We start from the raw sequence: 20,319 nt of genomic DNA on the forward strand, positions 1-20,319 counted from the left end.
GAAAAACAAAAAACGAAACCCTCTTAATGATACACAACTCGGTATCATTTTCCCCTCACCAAAAAATCCGTAAAGGGGAGACTAGTAGACCTGGATATTTCTATCTTGTATATCATTCCTCAGAATGTAAGCAAACTTTCTCCACCTCTCTCACCCGACGTGTGCTCATTGTCATGACGGAGTAAACGGAAAATCCGCAAACAATTTAGTATGATAAATAGCCTAACAATTTGTATAAAAAAACCTCAGTCAACATGCGAATTGATAATAGATTGTATTTCATTAAAAAGTTCATTTTATCGACCAAAAAATTAGCGGAAAATTGACTTCCCAATAGAATTCGAATTATAGGGATTAAATTTTGAACATTTTTATATAGAGGATTTAAAATATATAACGAATATAAATAACTTAAATACAAGCATCCGATAAATTAAAATCAATTTTGTGTTTACTTTTTACAAAAAAAGCTGGAAAAAGTCGAACGTTCTTTCCAAATTTACATCAAGCTCCTCGGACTTCCCTAAACATACCATTAGATGTGTAAAAGAAAAGCAGTAACCTTCTGTATTTTTTCATTTAATTTTAGTTCATTCAATACTTAATTTCGACATATTTTGTCTTAGTTTACATGGAAAAAATCTAAACCAGTTTATGAAGTGAAGTAACTCACAACACAACAGTCCAAAGAGCATTCTTATTTAAATCTATGATGTCGTTATCAAAGTACACATCAACACGACAGACCACTAACACCGCTAGAATGGCGAGGCTCATACTGGGTCCCTGTACAGATGTGTTACGTGATATTCTAAGAAAAGAAATATCCCCGACTAATCTATCCAAGAAAGTCAAACAATGGACAGACAATCTTAATAACAACAAATTAAGGATCCCTCTATTTCAATCACAAATTGACACCATTTTCCCCTCACCAACGTATCAGTATGGAGGAAACTATTCAGACCTGGATATATCTACTTTGTGCATCATTCTTCGAAATGTCAGTAAAATACCTCCACATCTGAAAGGTTGGGGGGAGATTCCAGACCCCGCCGATAGAAGTGTTGCCGCGAATATCGAACGGATTCGTCTTCTTCGGAACAAATACTATGGTCATATTGCCGACATAGCTCTTTCCGATTCAAACTTTAATGAAGAATGGCGAAACATCTTGGATATCGTTGTTGAATTAGAGGGACATCTAGGAACATCTATTGTCTACCAGGAATCTGTGAAAGAAATCAAAACATGTTCCATGGATCCTGAACTTCAACATAAATACATCAACATGCTTGGGGCTGTTGATGAATTATATTCAGCTGTGTCTAAAGTTTCAGGTAATACCAGATCGAATTTTACTGTACTAAGTTCATATTGAATGCTTTCGTACTCTCTCTGTAAAATATGGCACATGCAGTAGACACAGATTTTTTTTCCAATGTAAAAAAAAAAACAGAAACGTTTACAAATACTATACGTCTCTGTTGAAAGATAAATCTTGGTAAGTACCCTAGATCAAAGGTTGTAAAGACCGACCTTCTTTGTTCATTCTGCAAAGTAAGAAGGTAAGAAAGTAAGATTATTTTTGTTTTATTTATTGAAACTTATAGACATACTTTGCAATCTCACAAACGTTCAGAATGATGTTAAATAATACCTTTTCTTGAGTGTATTCAAATAAAACTTTATTTTCAGAGACGCTGGATGACGTGAAAAAGAAACTTAGTTTGTGCATGGGTAAGTGATTATACTGTTGACTATGTAATCTTTAATTATCTCTACATATAACATATGACTTATATCACTAATATCTACATACTAACCTGTTATGAATATGTTTTTATACTGCCTTGATTTTTTTCAGATCCCAGACTTGAAAAAGAAATAGGTATGTATATGTTCGTATGGTCCTCAGTTTGAGCTTATTGAGACATAAACGTTTATGATAACTCATAGATGAGTTTTGTTTTTCTACACCATTTAGATGTCTATCTATAAACAAGACGAACAAATGAAGGAGGTCTCACAAAATGTGATTTTAGTGTCATTATACAAAAAAATATTGCGTCGCCCGCGTGGCGCAGTGGTAAGAGCGTCTGCTCTAGAGTCGCGGAGTAAGGAGTTGATCCTTACGTCGCGAGTTTGAATCCCACTGTGGGATGTGGAGACCGGTCCTTCGGATGAGACCGTATAAACCGAGGTCCTGTGTCGCAGTAGGTGCTGGCGCGAAAAAGATCCCTCACTCTTCAATGGCCATGAGTGCCGAGTATAGGTAAAATTTGTAGCCCTCCACCGGCAAGTGTTGGCATCTCCATATGAGTGAAAAATTTTCTAGAGGGACGTTAAACAATAGAAAATATAAAATTTTAAAAACAATAACACGTCATCACAATAACATGTGTCACTTGATCAAAATCATAAAAGAAAACGCTGCTGAACACAATGATTGGTTTAACATATCATCTTCCTAAAATAAAAGGGAACAGCTCAGATAAAAAATAATCTATCTAACCATCTTGACACAAATAGAGGGAAACAATTAGGGGTACTGTAAAGGTGGACATTCTTATGGGGTGAAAGCTTGCGATTTCCATGCAAGGTATTCCCTTTGGGGTAAATTTTGTCGAAGTGATATATTTCACAAAATATTTGGTTACTTGTTTAGTAAGGCGCCAACTGTCAAAACTTTTCGCGTGGTGTTTAATGTTGCAACCTTCACTCATCGCAAATATTGCAAAAAATTTCCCTACGCAAAGATTTCCATGTTTACATTAACTTAAATTAGAAAACAAAAACAACAACAACAATAATAAATCAATTTGTATGAGAGATCCATAAAATTTTAATTCAAAGAAATTTTCAGGTTTGTAGGTCATTGAAGAAAAAAAGAATTAATACAAAATTGTAACTTTCTGATAAGAAGTGGATAGAAGTTAAAATAAGCATGATGTAAATATATTGAAAAATAAACTCACAACTGAGATGAATTCAGTAATAACTAAAAAATGTAACACTTTTTATGTATACATCTTCATTACATTAGTCATTTACGTTAGAGAAGGTTAGGCAATACAACCTAAATGTATTTTTGTGTTGTCAAAGGTTTTTGGGGAAAAAAATATAAAATTTAATCTTAATGGCTGATGAAAAGTGTATTTATACGCGATATTCATCATGGTATTTATTGTTTTATTCTTGGCTAAAAGACAGGAATGAGGCCACAATTAGAGAGAAAATGTTCACAACAGTAATTTATAAGTAAATATTATAGGTATTTTTACTCTGGAAATACAAAAGTTACACAAAGGTTCAGTAACCATAAACTAATAATTTTTATGTTGAGTTTTTAAAATAAAAATATCATAATCAGGTTTATTTAATCTCTTGATAGAAACAACAATGGATATGGTCAAAAATCATTATAAGGAAATGGATAAAATCTTTGTCAAAACCCGGGCATTTGACAGAGCAAAGGAACTGTTAGAGAAAAACAGACACGTGGTAATAAAAGGCGTACCCGGAGCCGGTAAAACTACATTAGCCAAGTGGTTGTTGAAAACTGCCATGGATGGGGGGAAACGTCCTCTTCTAGTCTTAAAAATGTCCAAACTCTACGGGCGAATTTCACCGTTTGATAATTTGGCGATATTCATTGATAATGCATTTGGAGAATTCTCGTTTTCTAAAAAAGACTTCAATAAATTTTTAAATATGAAAAACGTCATAGAATCTCTTGTGAAACCTTCCAACAGTGGAATGGGAAATATACTTATTTTGACAGTCAGACACGATATTTATATGGAAATTGTCGCTAAGCAGAAAAGTGCTGCATCACTTTTTTCATCAGTGACTGATTTATCAAGTGGTGAATATGCTTTAGAATCTGAAGAGTTGGTTATGTTTCTCAACAATTATAACCTTCCAGGAAATATAAAAGAAGACTTGAAATTAAGACAGACCGAGTTATATTTACCCTTGGGATTTCCACAATGTTGTAGACTAGCGCGTGAGAATCCTGCTTTCGGAAATGATCTTTCAAATTTTCTCCGTAGTCCTTCAATTTTCCTAAAAGAGTATTTGGAAACCCTGGTAGCAGAAAGAGCTGTTAAAACAGCAGTGCTGATATACATTCTCTTGAAAGGTGGAAGTGTGGATTCCTCTCTGTTCTCTGTTCAGAAAGATTGGAAAATGAAATCCATAGCATTGAAAATGCTTGAACTAAGTCCCCCTTTACTTGGTGAATTCCACGATAGTGTTAAGGTTTTTGAAGGTTTTTTAACAATTTACGATAAAATAAACGATTCCTATTCATTTTCCCATAGCTCAGTACAAGATATTTTATTCCATATTCTGATTGTAACTCTTCCCGAGGAAACAATTCTAAACTGTCATCCTGTCTTGTTTCAAAGATTGACAACAGGTGAGCATCAAAAATGCACAAACGTATTGATTGATGCAGAATTGTTTGCTATCGTTTCTAGTAGGATTATTCAAATTTTGAGAGATGGCTCTCCCGGTGAATTTGAATCCATTTCATTGTTAGATTTATGGAATGACAAAGCATTTTATGAATATGTATTAGCAGATCAAGTCCGTAGCGATAACTTTAAAGAATGTGTTGATTCAGATGGAAACGCATTACTGGTACATTTTGGAAAATCAGGGCATATCGGTTGGGTAAAATATTTGTTTCAAAATAATTGTGATGAAACACAAAAGTACAGATGCCTTAATGCTGCATGCAGAGAAAATCATGTAAATATAGTCCATCCCATTTTATCAATGGGTGTAAGATGTGATTTAAACACTTGTTTTAACGTAGTACAAAGTGGGAATTTAGAGTTATTATTGAAAATATGTAAGACTGTAGATTTGAATCAAACTTGTTTCTCACTTGTTAGGACTAACACTAATCATAGTTTAATCCAGGAGATTTGTTCATCAAGGCAAATTCATTTAGTACAGCCTTTACTTGAAAGATACCCAATGTTGATAGATAACAAATCTACAGATGGCGACAATGTATTGCATTATGCAACACAAATTGGTGAATTCAATCTAAGCAGTTACCTGGTAGATAATTATTCACAATTAATTGACGTCAAAAACAATGACGGATTCACAGCATTACATTTTGCATGTGCTAGTGGAGACGAAAAACTGATTTCTTTTCTGATAGAAAAAGGTTTCAATATTGATGCAATGACAAATGATGGGGAAAGTGTCCTTCACATTGCATGTTTATGTGGTAAGTTTGATGCATGCAACTTCCTTGTCACTAATTATCTTCAATTAATTGACGTCAAAGACAATGACGGGTACACAGTATTACACTCTGCATGTCTGAATGGAGACAGACAATTGATTTCTTTTCTGATAAAAAAAGGTTTGGATATCAATGCACTGACAAATGATGGAGATAGTGCCCTTCATATTGCATGTCGTAATGATAAGTATGATGCGTGTAAATTCCTTGTCACTAATCACCCTCCATTAATTAACGTCAAAAACAATAAAGGGTACACAGTATTACACTCTGCATGCGAAAATGGAGACGGACAATTGATTTCTTTTCTGCTAGAAAACGGTATGGATATACATTCACTGACAAATGATGGGGAAAGTGTTCTTCATATTGCATGTTTATGTGGTAAGTATGATGCATGCAGCTACCTTGTCTCTAATTACCCACATTTAATTGACGTCAAAAACAATAAAGGGTACACAGTATTACACACTGCATGTGTAAATGGAGACAGACAATTGATTTCTTTTCTGCTAGAAAACGGTTTGGAAATCGGTGCACTGACAAATATTGGGGAAAATGTCCTTCATATTACATGTCGTAATGGTAAGTATGATACATCCGAATTCCTTGTCACTAATTATCCACAATTAATTGACGTTAAAGACAATGACGGGAACACAGTATTACACTCTGTATGTGTAAATGGAGACAGACAATTGATTTCTTTTTTGATAAAAAAAGGTTTGGATATCAATGCACTGACAAATGATGGAGATAGTGCCCTTCATATTGCATGCTGTAATGGTAAGTATGATGCATCTGAATTCCTTGTCACTAATTATCCACAATTAATTGACGTCAAAGACAATGACGGGAACACAGTACTACACTCTGCATGTGTAAATGGAGACGGACAATTGATTTCTTTTCTGATAAAAAAAGGTTTGGATATCAATGCACTGACAAATGATGGAGATAGTGCCCTTCATATTGCATGTTGTAATGATAATTATGGTGCATGTGAATTCCTTGTCACTAATCACCCTCGATTAATTAACGTCAAAAACAATAAAGGGTACACAGTATTACACTCTGCATGCGAAAATGGAGACGGACAATTGATTTCTTTTCTGCTAGAAAACGGTTTGGATATTAATGCACAGACAAATGATGGGGAAAGTGTCCTTTATATTGCATGTTTATGTGGTAAGTATGATGCATGCAGCTACCTTGTCTCTAATTACCCACATTTAATTGACGTCAAAAACAATAAAGGGTACACAGTATTACACACTGCATGTGTAAATGGAGACAGACAATTGATTTCTTTTCTGCTAGAAAACGGTTTGGAAATCGGTGCACTGACAAATATTGGGGAAAATGTCCTTCATATTACATGTCGTAATGGTAAGTATGATACATCCGAATTCCTTGTCACTAATTATCCACAATTAATTGACGTCAAAGACAATGACGGGAACACAGTACTACACTCTGCATGTGTAAATGGAGACGGACAATTGATTTCTTTTCTGATAAAAAAAGGTTTGGATATCAATGCACTGACAAATGATGGAGATAGTGCCCTTCATATTGCATGTTGTAATGATAATTATGGTGCATGTGAATTCCTTGTCACTAATCATCCTCAATTAATTAACGTCAAAAACAATAAAGGGTACACAGTATTACACTCTGCATGTGAAAGTGGAGACAGAAAATTGATTTCTTTTTTGATAGAAAAAGGTTTGGATATAAATGCACAGACAAATGATGGGAAAAGTGTCCTGCATATTGCATGTTTTAATGGCGATATTGATTTATGTAAATTAATTGTACATAATAACCCACAGTTACTTCAGTCAAAAGACTATTCCAGTGTTACTGTGTTACATGCTGCAGCACGTAGTGGAAATCTAGAACTATTTAAGTATTTTGTTAGTGAAGGTTTGAATGTAGATTGTATGACAAATGATGGTAGATCAGTTGTTGATTTCACCGAAAGTAGCAATATCTGTTTAAATGAATATTTGGAGACACATTACCCTCTTTTATTCCGTCGAAAAAAAAGACAGCAAAATCAGGGCTTTGATAAAACGAAACGTCTTAAATTATAGTCGCTTTAATCATTCTAGATTATTCTTTGAAATCGATTCAAATTCATTTCTGTTTTAATTACAGGTAGACCGTTTAATCTATGTTTCTATAACATGGATTGCTAATAGACATTAATTATTTCAGTTATCTTTTTATTTTCAGTATATGACAGACTGAACTTTGTGTAAATAATTTATCAATGATGTCATTTCTTTGTTACAAGTTACAATTCATTTTCATGCTATTCTGCACGAGATTTTCATAATATATGTATGTTTGATTTTTATACAGTGTATGTACATTAATATTCTTTTGTTCTGATGAATTGTGTTTTTATTTTTTGCCTACCTCTTCGTATTCTTAGTTTTATTAACAATAAGACATGTATGTTACATTAAGCTGTGTTTTTGAGATAAAAATGTTTTGAGCATGCATGTTTAATGTTACCAAAAATTAAATTTTAGTAATTTTAATTTGATTATTAAAGATAATTAAATAAATATATCGACACAATTGCTTTTGATTTTTTTTCTCTCTCCCCGATTGCAAAAAATCTTATTTATGTGGCAAGGTCTAAAATATTAATAATTAACATCTTATACAAAGTCCTCTTTAGTGTCCTTGCTCTTCCTCCAACCACTGTCCACTTGAATATGTCATTTCTGGTGAAGTTAATAGTTGAAAATGACGACTCAAAACAATTGTTTTAACAGGTATTAAGTACTATTCCACGTAAGAATCAGGCAGGGGGCGGCACATGAAGGTTTCAAATTTTTTTTTTAAAACTTTGCATGCTGGTAGAGTATGCTTAGTAACTTCCTAAAATAAAATATTTTTTTTAATCAAATCAGTGTCTGGTTTCCATGGCAACAGAAACACTGTTTGCAGCATATTATGGCTGAAATTTCCTCTAAAAATCTGCAAAATTGCCAATATTCAAGTTTATATAAAATGAAAATCAGAAAAGAAATCACAATTATATTTATTGCTCATTTAAATACAGCTCAACTAGTTACTTGTCACAATAAATCAAAATACTTTTACGTCCAGTAAGATGTTTTAATTTTAAACTGAAAAGGGGAGATAATCCAAATTTGCAAAAACTTGAAAATATCCATTTTTTGAGGATTTTCATCTATTAAAAATATAAAAACCCAACAGCCAAATCAAAAGACTGTGCTAATTTCAAAGACTGTGCTAATAAAAGTATAAAAACATTTTTGTGCAAATTATTATTAATATCCAAAAATTATGGATGACTTTCATTCAAAAAAGAGCAATTTCACTATTTTTGTCAAAGTTCAGTATATGCCGTAGATGTAAACAAGTAAAATGAATACAACATTTCTAAACAATTTCTTTTTGTTTTTATCTTCAACTCAAAATACAACAACACAAGTAACTTTTCACAAGTAATCAAAATATTTCCATGTCCACTAAAACAATAATCCAAATTTGCAAAAACATGAAAATACCGATTTTTTTTTTTTTTTTTTTTTTTTTTTTTTTTTTTAAGGATTTTCAGCTTTTAAAAAAAAAATATAAGAACCAAACATCCAACTCAAAAGGCTATGCTATTTTCATAAACATCATACCCTATGGTTTATAAAAGAATAAAATATTTTTGTGTAAATTATTATTAATATCTGAAAAATATGGATAAGTTTCAAACAAAAACAAAAAAAGAGCAATTTCACTATTTTTGTCAAAGTCCAGAATATACCGTAGATGCGTGCATGTAAAATAAATAAGACATTTCAAAACAATTTTCTTAATTTACAATTTCAAATACAGCACAACTATTTGCTTTTTACAATTAATCAATATAATATTTTGATATCCAGTGTTCTAATTTATAACATATAGAATTTACAAATTATGTTCTAATTTAACTGAAAAGGGGAGATGATCCAAATGTGCTAAAACCTGAAAACATCAATTATCTCAGGCTGTTTTTGAGGTCAGAGAATATTGTACTCTTCAGGTAAATAACTCACTGAACTGACATAAAAAAACCAGTCTTAATTGTATAATATACAACTTTATTTTTATTTATACACAGATAATTATTTTAAGTTGTCCTTTTTGTTATACATTTCCATCCACACCAAAAACACAATAACTAGTAAATATTCACGATTTGAGTGACATTTTTCACACATGATCCTATTTTTACCAAGTCATCTGCTTGTTTGCCATTCAAATTGATCTTATACCCAAATGATTTCATATTCAAAAAATCTAAACATAGGTAAATTCATGAAATATAAATCTTTCAGTTTTAAACCTTGGTATTGGGCAATCATGTTACACAGAATATCACAAGTCAACCCAGCTTTTCTTTTGTAGTCAACGACTGCCCTTTGTTTAGTAGTTTCTTAAACTGAAACATAAACATGATAAAACTGTAATCTTAAGTGCTTACAGATTCATGGAAGATGAAAGTCACAGCCTCATTAATTTTATCCAAAGTGATGAACTCTTTCTCTGAACTCCAGTCTTTGTTTTGTGATAGCTGCAATGATTTCATTTCCTGAGATTTCTGAAATGATAAGTTAATCAATTATCACCAAAGAATTGATATAAAGTTATAAAAGGTTCAATCTAAATACACATGCAATTTCTTCAATCAATATTGAAGTTCAAAATAGTCAGTATTCATTTTATTATGGGACTGATATTCAGCTTGCAAAGCTTTGTCACATCTGAATCAAATGATGAAACCTGTTTGACAGCAAATATACATTTAAACATACATAAAAAACAGATCTGCATGACCAAGTAATGCTTTTCTCTACAAATAAGTACTTCAGTACAATATTTGAAAACAAATCATTAAAAAACTGCTTGAGTTATCGTTTCATAGCTAAGGTGTCAATGGATATGTATTTGAATGAGCACACAGACAAACAGACTAAGCGATGTGACCCCAAAATGCATAAGTGTTTTTCTCTTACAATAAAGAGCTTCTGTATAAAATTTTAAAAATATTATGTTAAAAACTGAGTTATTGCAGCACAACAAAAGTGTCAATGAATATACTTTTGGACATACATACAGCTAGACAGACAAAGTAAAATAACCCTCAAATGTGTTTTTGTTTTCCTACAGTAAAGAGATTCTGTACAAATCTGAAGGCATAATGTTGAATCTTACAACAACAAAAGTGATGACAAACTGACAGATGGATGTACAATGTGATTTCTACGATGCTCTCTCCTTTTTAATTCCCTTCACATATGCCATTCTTGGTGCCCAGTTTATTTAAATTGGTGCAGATATTCTGGAGAATATTAAGTAAATAAGGAATGTGAAAAGCTTACAGGGAGATAGGAAGCTGGATGGACAATGAATAACAAGTGATTTGATAAGCATGAGCTTTCAGCTCAGTTGAGCAAAATTCTGTTGGCTACTGGGAAAAAGATTTTTCAGACTTCACCCTATTTTCTTCCCCTTTGAATAGCTCAAGGTCAAAGTAAAGGTTGAGGTAAAAAATGATGATGAAGTTGGATGGCTTACATCAATTTTGTATCAGTACTGGAAGTTCGATTAAAAATGTCTTGAACACATTGAATGGTTTTGTTGAAACTTAAAATAAATTTAAGAAAAGTGAAGTCAAGGTCAAAGGTAAGGAAAGAGCAATGTAAATAAAAATATTGATGAGGTTGAATAGCTCTCACCAATATGCATCAGCATTTAAGCTTTCGTAAAAATATCTTGAATAGTTTCCAAGAATCCGAGCTAAACACTAATTAAAGGGATGTGAAGTTAAGGTCAAGGTATAAATATGTTGATGCAGTTGAACTGAATACATCTATATGTTTCAGCGTATGAAGTTTGATAAAAATATCTTAAATGGTTTCTTTCAAACTGAACTAAACACTTATTTTAGAAGTGAGGTCAATGTCAAAGCAAAGGTCAAGGTCAAAAAAATGTTGATGCAGTTGAAAAGCTTTTATCAATAATTCAATATATATGCATCAGCATGTAAATTTTTATAAAAATATCTTGAATAGTTTCCTTCAAACTGAGCTAAACATAAACTGTAATGGAAGACAGACTGAAGGATGGAAGATGGACATGACAAACACTATATGCTATATCTTAGGCCATATTCATGGTGGGGCATAAAACAGGGTACATGTAAAAACAAAAATTTAATACATCAATTTAACAACCCTGATTCTAATGAATAAGTTATACAAAACACAGCAGACTTTTTCAAAGAGACTAGCTTGATAAAAACCTTAGTTATGTCAGTGAAATGTAAGTCAGCAATAACATGTTCAGACTACTGGTAGTAGAATTTTCAGTATACATGTATATCTATTTATATTCTATCATTGATTATTGTAATTTAAAAAAATAAATTAACAGCATTTCTTCTGAACAAAATATCTTTATCATGTTTAATTGTTTACAACCTGTTATAATTTTATATCACAGCTACATGTATTTTTTTCTGTCCATGCTTAGGTATGGTATTTATTAGTCATTTTCACGGGCCATTGATCTTTAAATGGCTAAAGAACACAAAACATTGTGGCTGGTGGTGATGGTGTGTGTTGGGGGGGGGGGGGGTCTAGTTAAATGTGATGCTGGCTGGCCAAATTTTGACATCAGTGCTGATGAAAAATTATGCTGTGTTGTTATTTTATTTACATATTTGTTTTTTTTTAACCAATTATATCCTGAATGTTCATGCTAATGTACAAATGACACATATACTGTATGAGTATAATTAAAACAGAGGGCCTTATATTTTAGCAGCTTTGGTGTGGACAGTTTAAGCACATGTGCAGTGTCTCTGCATACAATACAGACTGACCCTTACCACGGAAATGTTTTGACATCTTCTACTTCGAGTCAACTAAGGCAATGACTATGAGATACAAACTCTTCTGTTTCAGTCACTTGGTTATACATTGCATACGCCTGAAATTTTAAAAAGAAATGTTTAAGACACTAAATTTAAAAAAAAACCCTATAAAATTTGTTACTTTTAACATATTTAATAAATGATATATGCTTCTTCATTTTCATACTAGATTACCATAACTTATTAAAATGAACTGCATGTACAAACACTAAAAAATAATCCCCTCAAATACCTTTAATCTGGCTAAGTTTTACAATGATTGTACATAAGAACGATTACTGAGCTTATGATGTCACATTTCAAATTACACATTGATCTGGCCACCCCAATAAATATAATTTACTGTTTAACAGATAATTAAACTGTAATCAATAATCATTTATAACTGTCAATTTACCCTGATTATTAAATCTCACCTCTTTCAAAACCACATTACTTTCCCTTTCCAAGTTGAGTAAGCGGAAACATTCGGACGGTCATCCCTCTCTGGGGGCTCACTTTTGGATTCTGGTGGATGACCTTGCAAGCTAACGTCCGACATTGACCATACTGATATCATACTGATATCAGTATGGACAAACTGACATTACCTTGATCATCAAGAGGACAGTAATGCCATGGTCATGTTATACAAAAGTTGCTGATACCATAGGTCCCTGCTGATAAAAGATCACCGTCACCGTCTCTCTTAACAGATTATTGACTTCGTTTACACGTGCACGTATGCACGATTCTGTTCTTGTACAGTCCTTTAGTGCAATTTATGTCAGTTCACTCAGATATTTGTAATAAATAACGCACGTTGCTCCAAATCAACTTTGCCAATCAGCCTGCCATGGAGGCTACCATTGTTCTTTTTACTAGCGCCACCTATATAAACTTCCTAAGGGAGATGAATAACTCTTACCAAGAATTGTAGCAAATTCCATGATTTAGTTACTCTTTATCTTTCCAATCATTCATTCGCACAAAAATATGAAAGTACTTTTTCTTTCCATTCATTATTGTAATCATGTATTAAGTTTTCCCAAATCCTCTTGGGTTTTAAGGAAATTATTTCATGTTATATGCACTATTTACACTATTTACATACAATTTTTACACAGCACCCCCTTGAGAAACTTATCCCCGGCTGTGTGATGAAAGGAGAATTATAGCAAAATCATTAGTCATCACTCATTTTAGACCCAAATGAATACATTAAACACAGTTTTAATGAATTTGCAGATTTTCACTGTACCGCCTAATTAGTGCTACCTGCCTGATTCTTACGTAGAATTGTACCTAAATACACAGGGGAAAAGTGGCTCAAATGATATTTAAGTGATTTTCTTTTTATTTGAAAACTATGTGATAATCATGTAAAAATTGTATCTTTATTTCATGTGAGTATCATGTGAATTAGTTTGTATGATATCCACATATTTTTTGAGAACTTTTAAGTGAACTTTCTCTGCACGATATTTATTCAATATGCTCTTTATGTAAAATTCATATAAAAGTTATGTCAAAATTACATGAAGCTTTCACATAAATACCATGTGTCTTCTTTTCCATCTCTTTCTCATGCAAAGAATTCACATGAATTTCATGCAAATTTGACATGAAATCTATGTGAGCCACACATAGAGGCACAGAGGTAAAATTGCAACGTATGAGGTAACCATATGTTGGACATATTTTGAACATATGTTTGTTTCAAAATTACGTTCAACATAATTGAGTTTGACACTTTAACAACAATAAAACAAATATGTTCAATTGCCCAATTAACCTGCCCACAAAACTTGGCACCTGACACTTAAAAAAACTTTACATAATAAATAACATATGATAAGTAAAAGTCTATCCACATTTAGTATAAAATTAATATTATTTGAAGTCATTTTATTTTTAAAAATTATACATTAATTTAATTTTAATCAGTGGAAAAATAATTTCATATAAAGCCTAATATGAATAACACGAGACAGACGAGGATCTAAAAAAATTCAAAGGGGGGGGGGGGTTGAAGAGGAGATGAGGGTTGTTATAACTTACGTTTATATATTAAATTAAACGATAACTTAATAGGAATACTATAGTAAACCCGAAAATCCTATTTCTGTAGGGATCCATTTTTTTCACAACCGAATTTGCTATATGCATTACTACAAAGCCTTTCATTGAACATTTTCTTCAGTAAAAACACAACAAATATTTGGACCTCTCTCTCTCTCTCTTATTCTTTAGCGAACCTTCTAGATCCACACTGCTAGGTTGATGCTATTTTTTAATAAGTACACTGCATGTTAAAAAATTCATTTCGATAACATATATGAAGAAAAATTTAAATATATATTTATTCAAAAGAATCAAAATGTTATTTCTTGTAGAAGCTTCATATATCCGTTACTACCCCCCCCCCCCCCCCAAAAAAAATCAAACTTAGCAAGAAGAAATTAGTTTGTATTTAAAAACTGTTTTGTTTGCGTCTATTTTATGAGTAAAGTTAAAAATCATTCCACATTTTATTTCCCGACCGGCTTTAGTTTTTATCAGATGAAAGTATACGTCATGTTTGACGTTACTGCTGCAGCAGAAGAGTTGGGTGTTTGCAAAAAAGTAAGTGCTTTTTTATGTGCCTTTTAAAGACTTTTAATTCATGGTGTTAAGATAATTGATTACGGATATAGATACGTGTGAATTTCCGGTACTTTCAACACTTGTATAACATCCAATTTTAATTGTAATTAATGCAGTTCGTTTGTTTGTTTGTTTATTCTTTTGTATCGGGAAACTTGGTGTGTTTCCATATTATCCCTGAGTTCTGCGATTTACAGTGACAAAAACAATAATAACGTTTTACAGGTTTAATAAGTTAACAATCAGATAACAAATATATAAATAACAAGTGAAATTTAGGGGTTGGTGGAAGATTATTACCTATATCAATAACGATAGATTTGATTCACGTCCAACGACTTCTGGTGCCTAGCTGGAACTGCGACAGGCGTATCACGGTGGTCAGGCCGGTCGCAGATGTCGCTAAGAACGGCCTGACTCACGCGCTGCGCCAACAACGTTCCCGACTGAATACTATATGTAACGCAATACAGTTTACTATAGTAATAATTATATACAAGTATAATATAATAAATAAGCAAAAATAAATCTTCCACCATTACAGTTTATATATGGAGAAATGATATACAGTTTATTCATGAGGTTGCTCCCACGTGATTTACTTCTCATTAATATTCATAAGATCCTGCATAAACTCGAAATATTCCATTTCTTTAAATTTTTATATTAAAACCTGCAAACAGTTTGTTTTGTTTTTTTTAGCCTCCGTCATAGCTATTTGGACAGAATTTTGGGTTATTAAAAGTTGACAACTCATGAAACCATATTTTTTTGGTTATAGGTCACACTGATACAAGAAATTGCCGTTTTCAAATTAAAAAGGCGGTCGTAACTCTTCATGAAATGATAAATCGTCTGTATTTTATAAAAATAGGCATTCGTCTGCACAATCATATTAATCGGCGGAAGAACTCTGTCAACTTGCAATAAACACTTACATTTAATCACCAAAAATGATAAAGACACCAGTTCTGTGCTCTTTCCTTCATTAAAACATTATACTCTCGCTTCGGAATTTCAAATAAAAAAGGCGGTCGTAACTTTCACTTTGGCATCAATAATATTGTCATTTCCGGTAGAAGATATTAAGAAAAAGTAAACATCAGCGGAAGAACTTTATCCGAAATAGTTAGTATATAAAAATCTGCGGGTTTTTGTTCGTTCTCTATATAAACCTTTATGGAATTTGGAGTCGCCATTATAGCTTCAATATGGCCGATATGTAAATGAGAAGAATAAACACCATTTCTCTATATCAACGTCCCTCTCGAGAATTTTTCACTCATATGGAAACGCCACCACTTGCCGGTGAGAGCTACAAATTTTGACCTATACTCGGCACTCAGGGCCATTGAGCATTGAGGGATCTTTTTCGTGCCAGCACCTACTGCGACACGGAACCTCGGTTTATACGGTCTCATCCGAAGGACCGGTCTCCACGTCCCACAGTGGGATTCGAACCCACGACGTAAGGGTCAACTCCTTACTCCGCGACTCTAGAGCGAACACTCTAACCACTGCGCCACGTGGGCGACTAATGCAGTTCGTAAAAAAGCCGATAAACCTAGTGAACAAAACGTAATTTTGAATTTGTTTTCGACGAATGAAAAATCATTTAGCATTACTAATTTTTAGATTGTTTTCCTTTTCTTGATAGTTACGTTTGCATACTTATGTGCCATATATGAAAGTGACAGTGGAAACATTGTTCAGCAATTGAAGTAAAATGTAATTTATGGTTATCCATTCGGTTCTTTCATCAAATTAATGAAAAAATGTTGTTTTTATTATGTATAAGGCAACTGGAGTTTAGTATTACAGTGCCGTTTTTATTAAAAGAACCAAAAGCTGATTTGACTAAAGATTGTATGATCACAATACTGTCAATACAGATAAAAATAAATACATATCTTCGAGGAACCTATTTCGGTGGTAATAAGCATTCAATTACAAAATTTTCCCCACAGGTACAATTGAATAGGAAATTAATGCAGTTTTACTTTGAGGGTTCCTACATTTTTTTTCAAATATTACAAATATTGTAATCAAAAAATGACGAATATATAATTTTTCTCAAAATGTATGACATTCTGTTTTGGGCATGTGCAAATAGATGAGGTACCTAAGTCAGTGGTATGATGCTTTTCAAAAGTTTCTACCTTCATAAGTTCAACACCAATCAAAAAAATGGTTTGGAAATCATGGAACTAAACACAGCTGCTATAGATTGACAGAATATTTAATAACAGTTATATATGTTTAAATTGAAAATGATGAATAAAATTTTCACCATATCTGAAAATTTCTTTTGAAGTAGAGCTGCCATGGGTCCAGTGGTTACCCTGTTCATACAACTAAACTAAGCTCACATGAAAACACCAGCTTTGGGCAAAAATCATGATTACAGTCAAAACAGTTCGCATTTTAACCTTTTCCAGCTGATTTAAAATATTTTACAGTTTAATTATGTATTTATTTTAAATTTATTTACTATCTTAATGCAACAAGCCTTTCAAAATATACAAATAGATCATATAACAGACATGAACTTTTTGGATTCCCCTACAATTTTAAATTTCTTTGATTGTCAAGGACAGTTGCTTAACTTTTACATACAGATGTTAAACATTTGTTTAGATTTTGTTTTTGATTGCATACTCTCAAAATTCAAATTTACTTGGTAATTTCAACCTTAATTATTTTACCTTTCAAAAATTGAGTACATTTCAAAGTTAATGAAACACTGTATCTAAATGTTTTTTCTTAGAGATATTTCTACTTTTCTATCACGTACTATAAGCTACACTGTGTTACCTAACATTATACATGTATTGATAAAGTCAGATCTTCCAATATAATGAAAATCTCTAGCTCCGAAGGAGATGCCACCGATTTAGGTACCCCACTGATTTAGGACCCTCCACGATAAAATAATACTCACAGTATAGATAAATAATGACTCCTTAATGACAAAATAATTCTTGTCAATGAGAAATTTCTATTTGCTTCTTAATTCTACATTGCTTGGTTTTATCAAAAATTTATCCAAGTACACTTTTACAAATATGCAAAATATGGATAGAATTCGAACGTGGTGGCGTTTAAACTATACAATATCTTCTGGGGAGGGGGGGGGGGGTGATGAATTTCAAGTTAATCAGGCATTCAAGGTACTAGTGTAAATGTATTTATAGTGCTAAAGTGCATCAGCTAATTATTAATTATTTATAATTTATTGACATTTTCCAACACTAGAGAAACTAAAGACTTGTACTCACTCTCATTTGTAGTTTTTGTTTGTTTGTTTGTATGTTGTTTAACGTCCCTCTCGAGAATTTTTCACTCATATGGAGACGCCACCACTTGCCGGTGCAAATTTTGTCCTATGCTCGGCACTTACGGCCATTGAGCAGTGAGGGGTCTTTTTCGTGCCAACACCTACTGCGACACGGGACCTCGGTTTATACGGTCCCATCCGAAGGACCGGTTTCCACGTCCCATAGTGGGATTCGAACCCGCGACGTAAGGATCAACTCCTTACCTTGCGACTCTAGAGCAGACGCTCTAACCACTGCGCCACTCGGGCGACCTCTTTTGTAGTTTCTTTAAGTTTAAATTGGAATAGGTATGCCTAGAAAAATATTTACTGAATGAATATTTTTTAAAATTTTTTTATGGGCTTAATATATAGTCTCTCTGATATGAATTAAATGGAAGAACAGACACCATGATCCGAGGCTTGCTTCAAAAAAGGTAAGTACATCCTGTATTGCAAACTTTTTAAGAGAATGGGGTATGCATTTGTTGGCATATGATAAATAAGTTAAATTGCATGCAGAGTTTAATTTGTATTTCATACAACTTGTACTAATCAGCAGAAGCTTTACATTGGCGACTCCACCAAAGTGCCACCTACTGCCTTAACAATTTCAAATGCTTTGATGATGTTCCAAGGGGCTGAAAAATGGAAGAAAACAGAGAAGTCCAAGAGAGGAAATTCTCATGCGTTCAAGGTAATTACTTTTTGTGCTCACTAATATATTATACACTTATCTACTGGCTGTGAGTGGGAAAGCTCTTTTATCAAACCCACGACAGGGACTATTCCCCGAGGGCTTGCCCGAGGGGAATAGTTCCTGTCAAAGGTTTGATGAAAGAGCTATCCCACTCACAGCCAGTAGATAAGCGTTTTATTATACTGATGTATATCATAATTTCTGAGGGTTGGATTTACCTGTTACTACAGTTCGATATTAAAAACATGAAAAAATTTTTTTATAAAAGTTTTGAACATGTATTTGAAATAAGATAACACTGCTAGAATGAGCTGAAATCCTGATGAGTCACAATGCTACTGAAGTCAGGATGACATCATAAGTCTATAGATTACTGGAAATCAAAATTTGCGGCAAAAATTGCATGAATTTTTCCGAGGGGTGGATAGCAAAAACTATACCCCGGGGTATAGCTTTGCTATGTGTGGAAATTTTGAGACTATAAAGATAGTTATTTTACTTTCTTAACTTTATATAGGAAACATTTTAACAGAAGTATAATAGATTAGTTAATTATACAGGGTAATTGACCTGAAATTTGGACTTCTTAATTCTTCTATTTTTTTTATTATTTAAGAAGCAATGCAGTCACTGTCAGAAAAATAAAGCCAAAATTGTGTAAAAATTTGAAAAATAAACACAGGATTTATACTTAAGATTTTGTTCATTTATTTCTTATTATTTAAATGTGTTTAAAGGAAAAGATATAAAAGGAGAAAAATACTATTTTAGTTAACTTTGCAATCCAAAGAAATGTGAAATATTATAAAATAAATAAGTAAGAAATAAAATTAACATATGAAGATTATATAAATGGTGCCTGTTTTTGGAGGGTAACAGTTGAAATTGACACCCCAAGGAAAACCATTGTCAACCAAACGTCAGCGGATTGTTAACTACGTCTAAACCAATCAGATTGCAGGTTTTACGTGGTAACAAGATCAATATAATGACCAAAGAATTCACAAAATGCTGACTTTAAAAGAGGTTGTTGAAATAACTGTAACATCAACTTATATGTCAATAGCCAGCCTTGGTTTAAAAATTCATCATTCTTGGTTCATGCCCTTGACTATCAAATGGATGATGCAGGTGACAGTGGGATATTACTACATAATTAAAGTAACAATGAAAAAGCTGAGGATACACTGTGGTGTTAATGAATATACACTGTGGTGTTTCTGTATATACACTGTGGTGTTACTGTATATACACTGTGGTGCTACTGTATATACATTGTGTAGTTACTGTATATACACTGTGGTGTTTCTGTATATACACTGTGGTGTTACTGTATATACACTGTGGTGTTACTGTATATACACTGTGGTGTTACTGTATATACACTGTGTAGTTACTGTATATACACTGTGGTGTTACTGTATATACACTGTGGTGTTACTGTATATACA

The 20,319-nt window shown here is 32.7% G+C and overlaps 1 protein-coding gene across 1 annotated transcript; it reads left to right on the top strand.

The window, feature by feature from the left end:
* The first annotated feature begins 675 nt into the window (after positions 1-675).
* LOC133199865 (ankyrin-1-like) lies at positions 676-7,618 on the top strand. The gene is made up of 4 exons (XM_061335683.1): positions 676-1,340; positions 1,699-1,740; positions 1,868-1,891; positions 3,395-7,618. Exons 1-4 carry the CDS (start codon positions 710-712, stop codon positions 7,366-7,368), a joined length of 4,671 nt encoding a protein of 1,556 aa, XP_061191667.1. The 5' UTR covers positions 676-709; the 3' UTR covers positions 7,369-7,618.
* Positions 7,619-20,319: the final 12,701 nt, after the last annotated feature.

The sequence above is a fragment of the Saccostrea echinata genome, unplaced genomic scaffold (genome assembly GCF_033153115.1).
Source record: "Saccostrea echinata isolate AGI-Se365-2 ecotype Australia unplaced genomic scaffold, CSIRO_AGI_Sech_v1 ptg000036l, whole genome shotgun sequence".
Taxonomy (NCBI): Eukaryota; Metazoa; Mollusca; class Bivalvia; order Ostreida; family Ostreidae; genus Saccostrea; species Saccostrea echinata.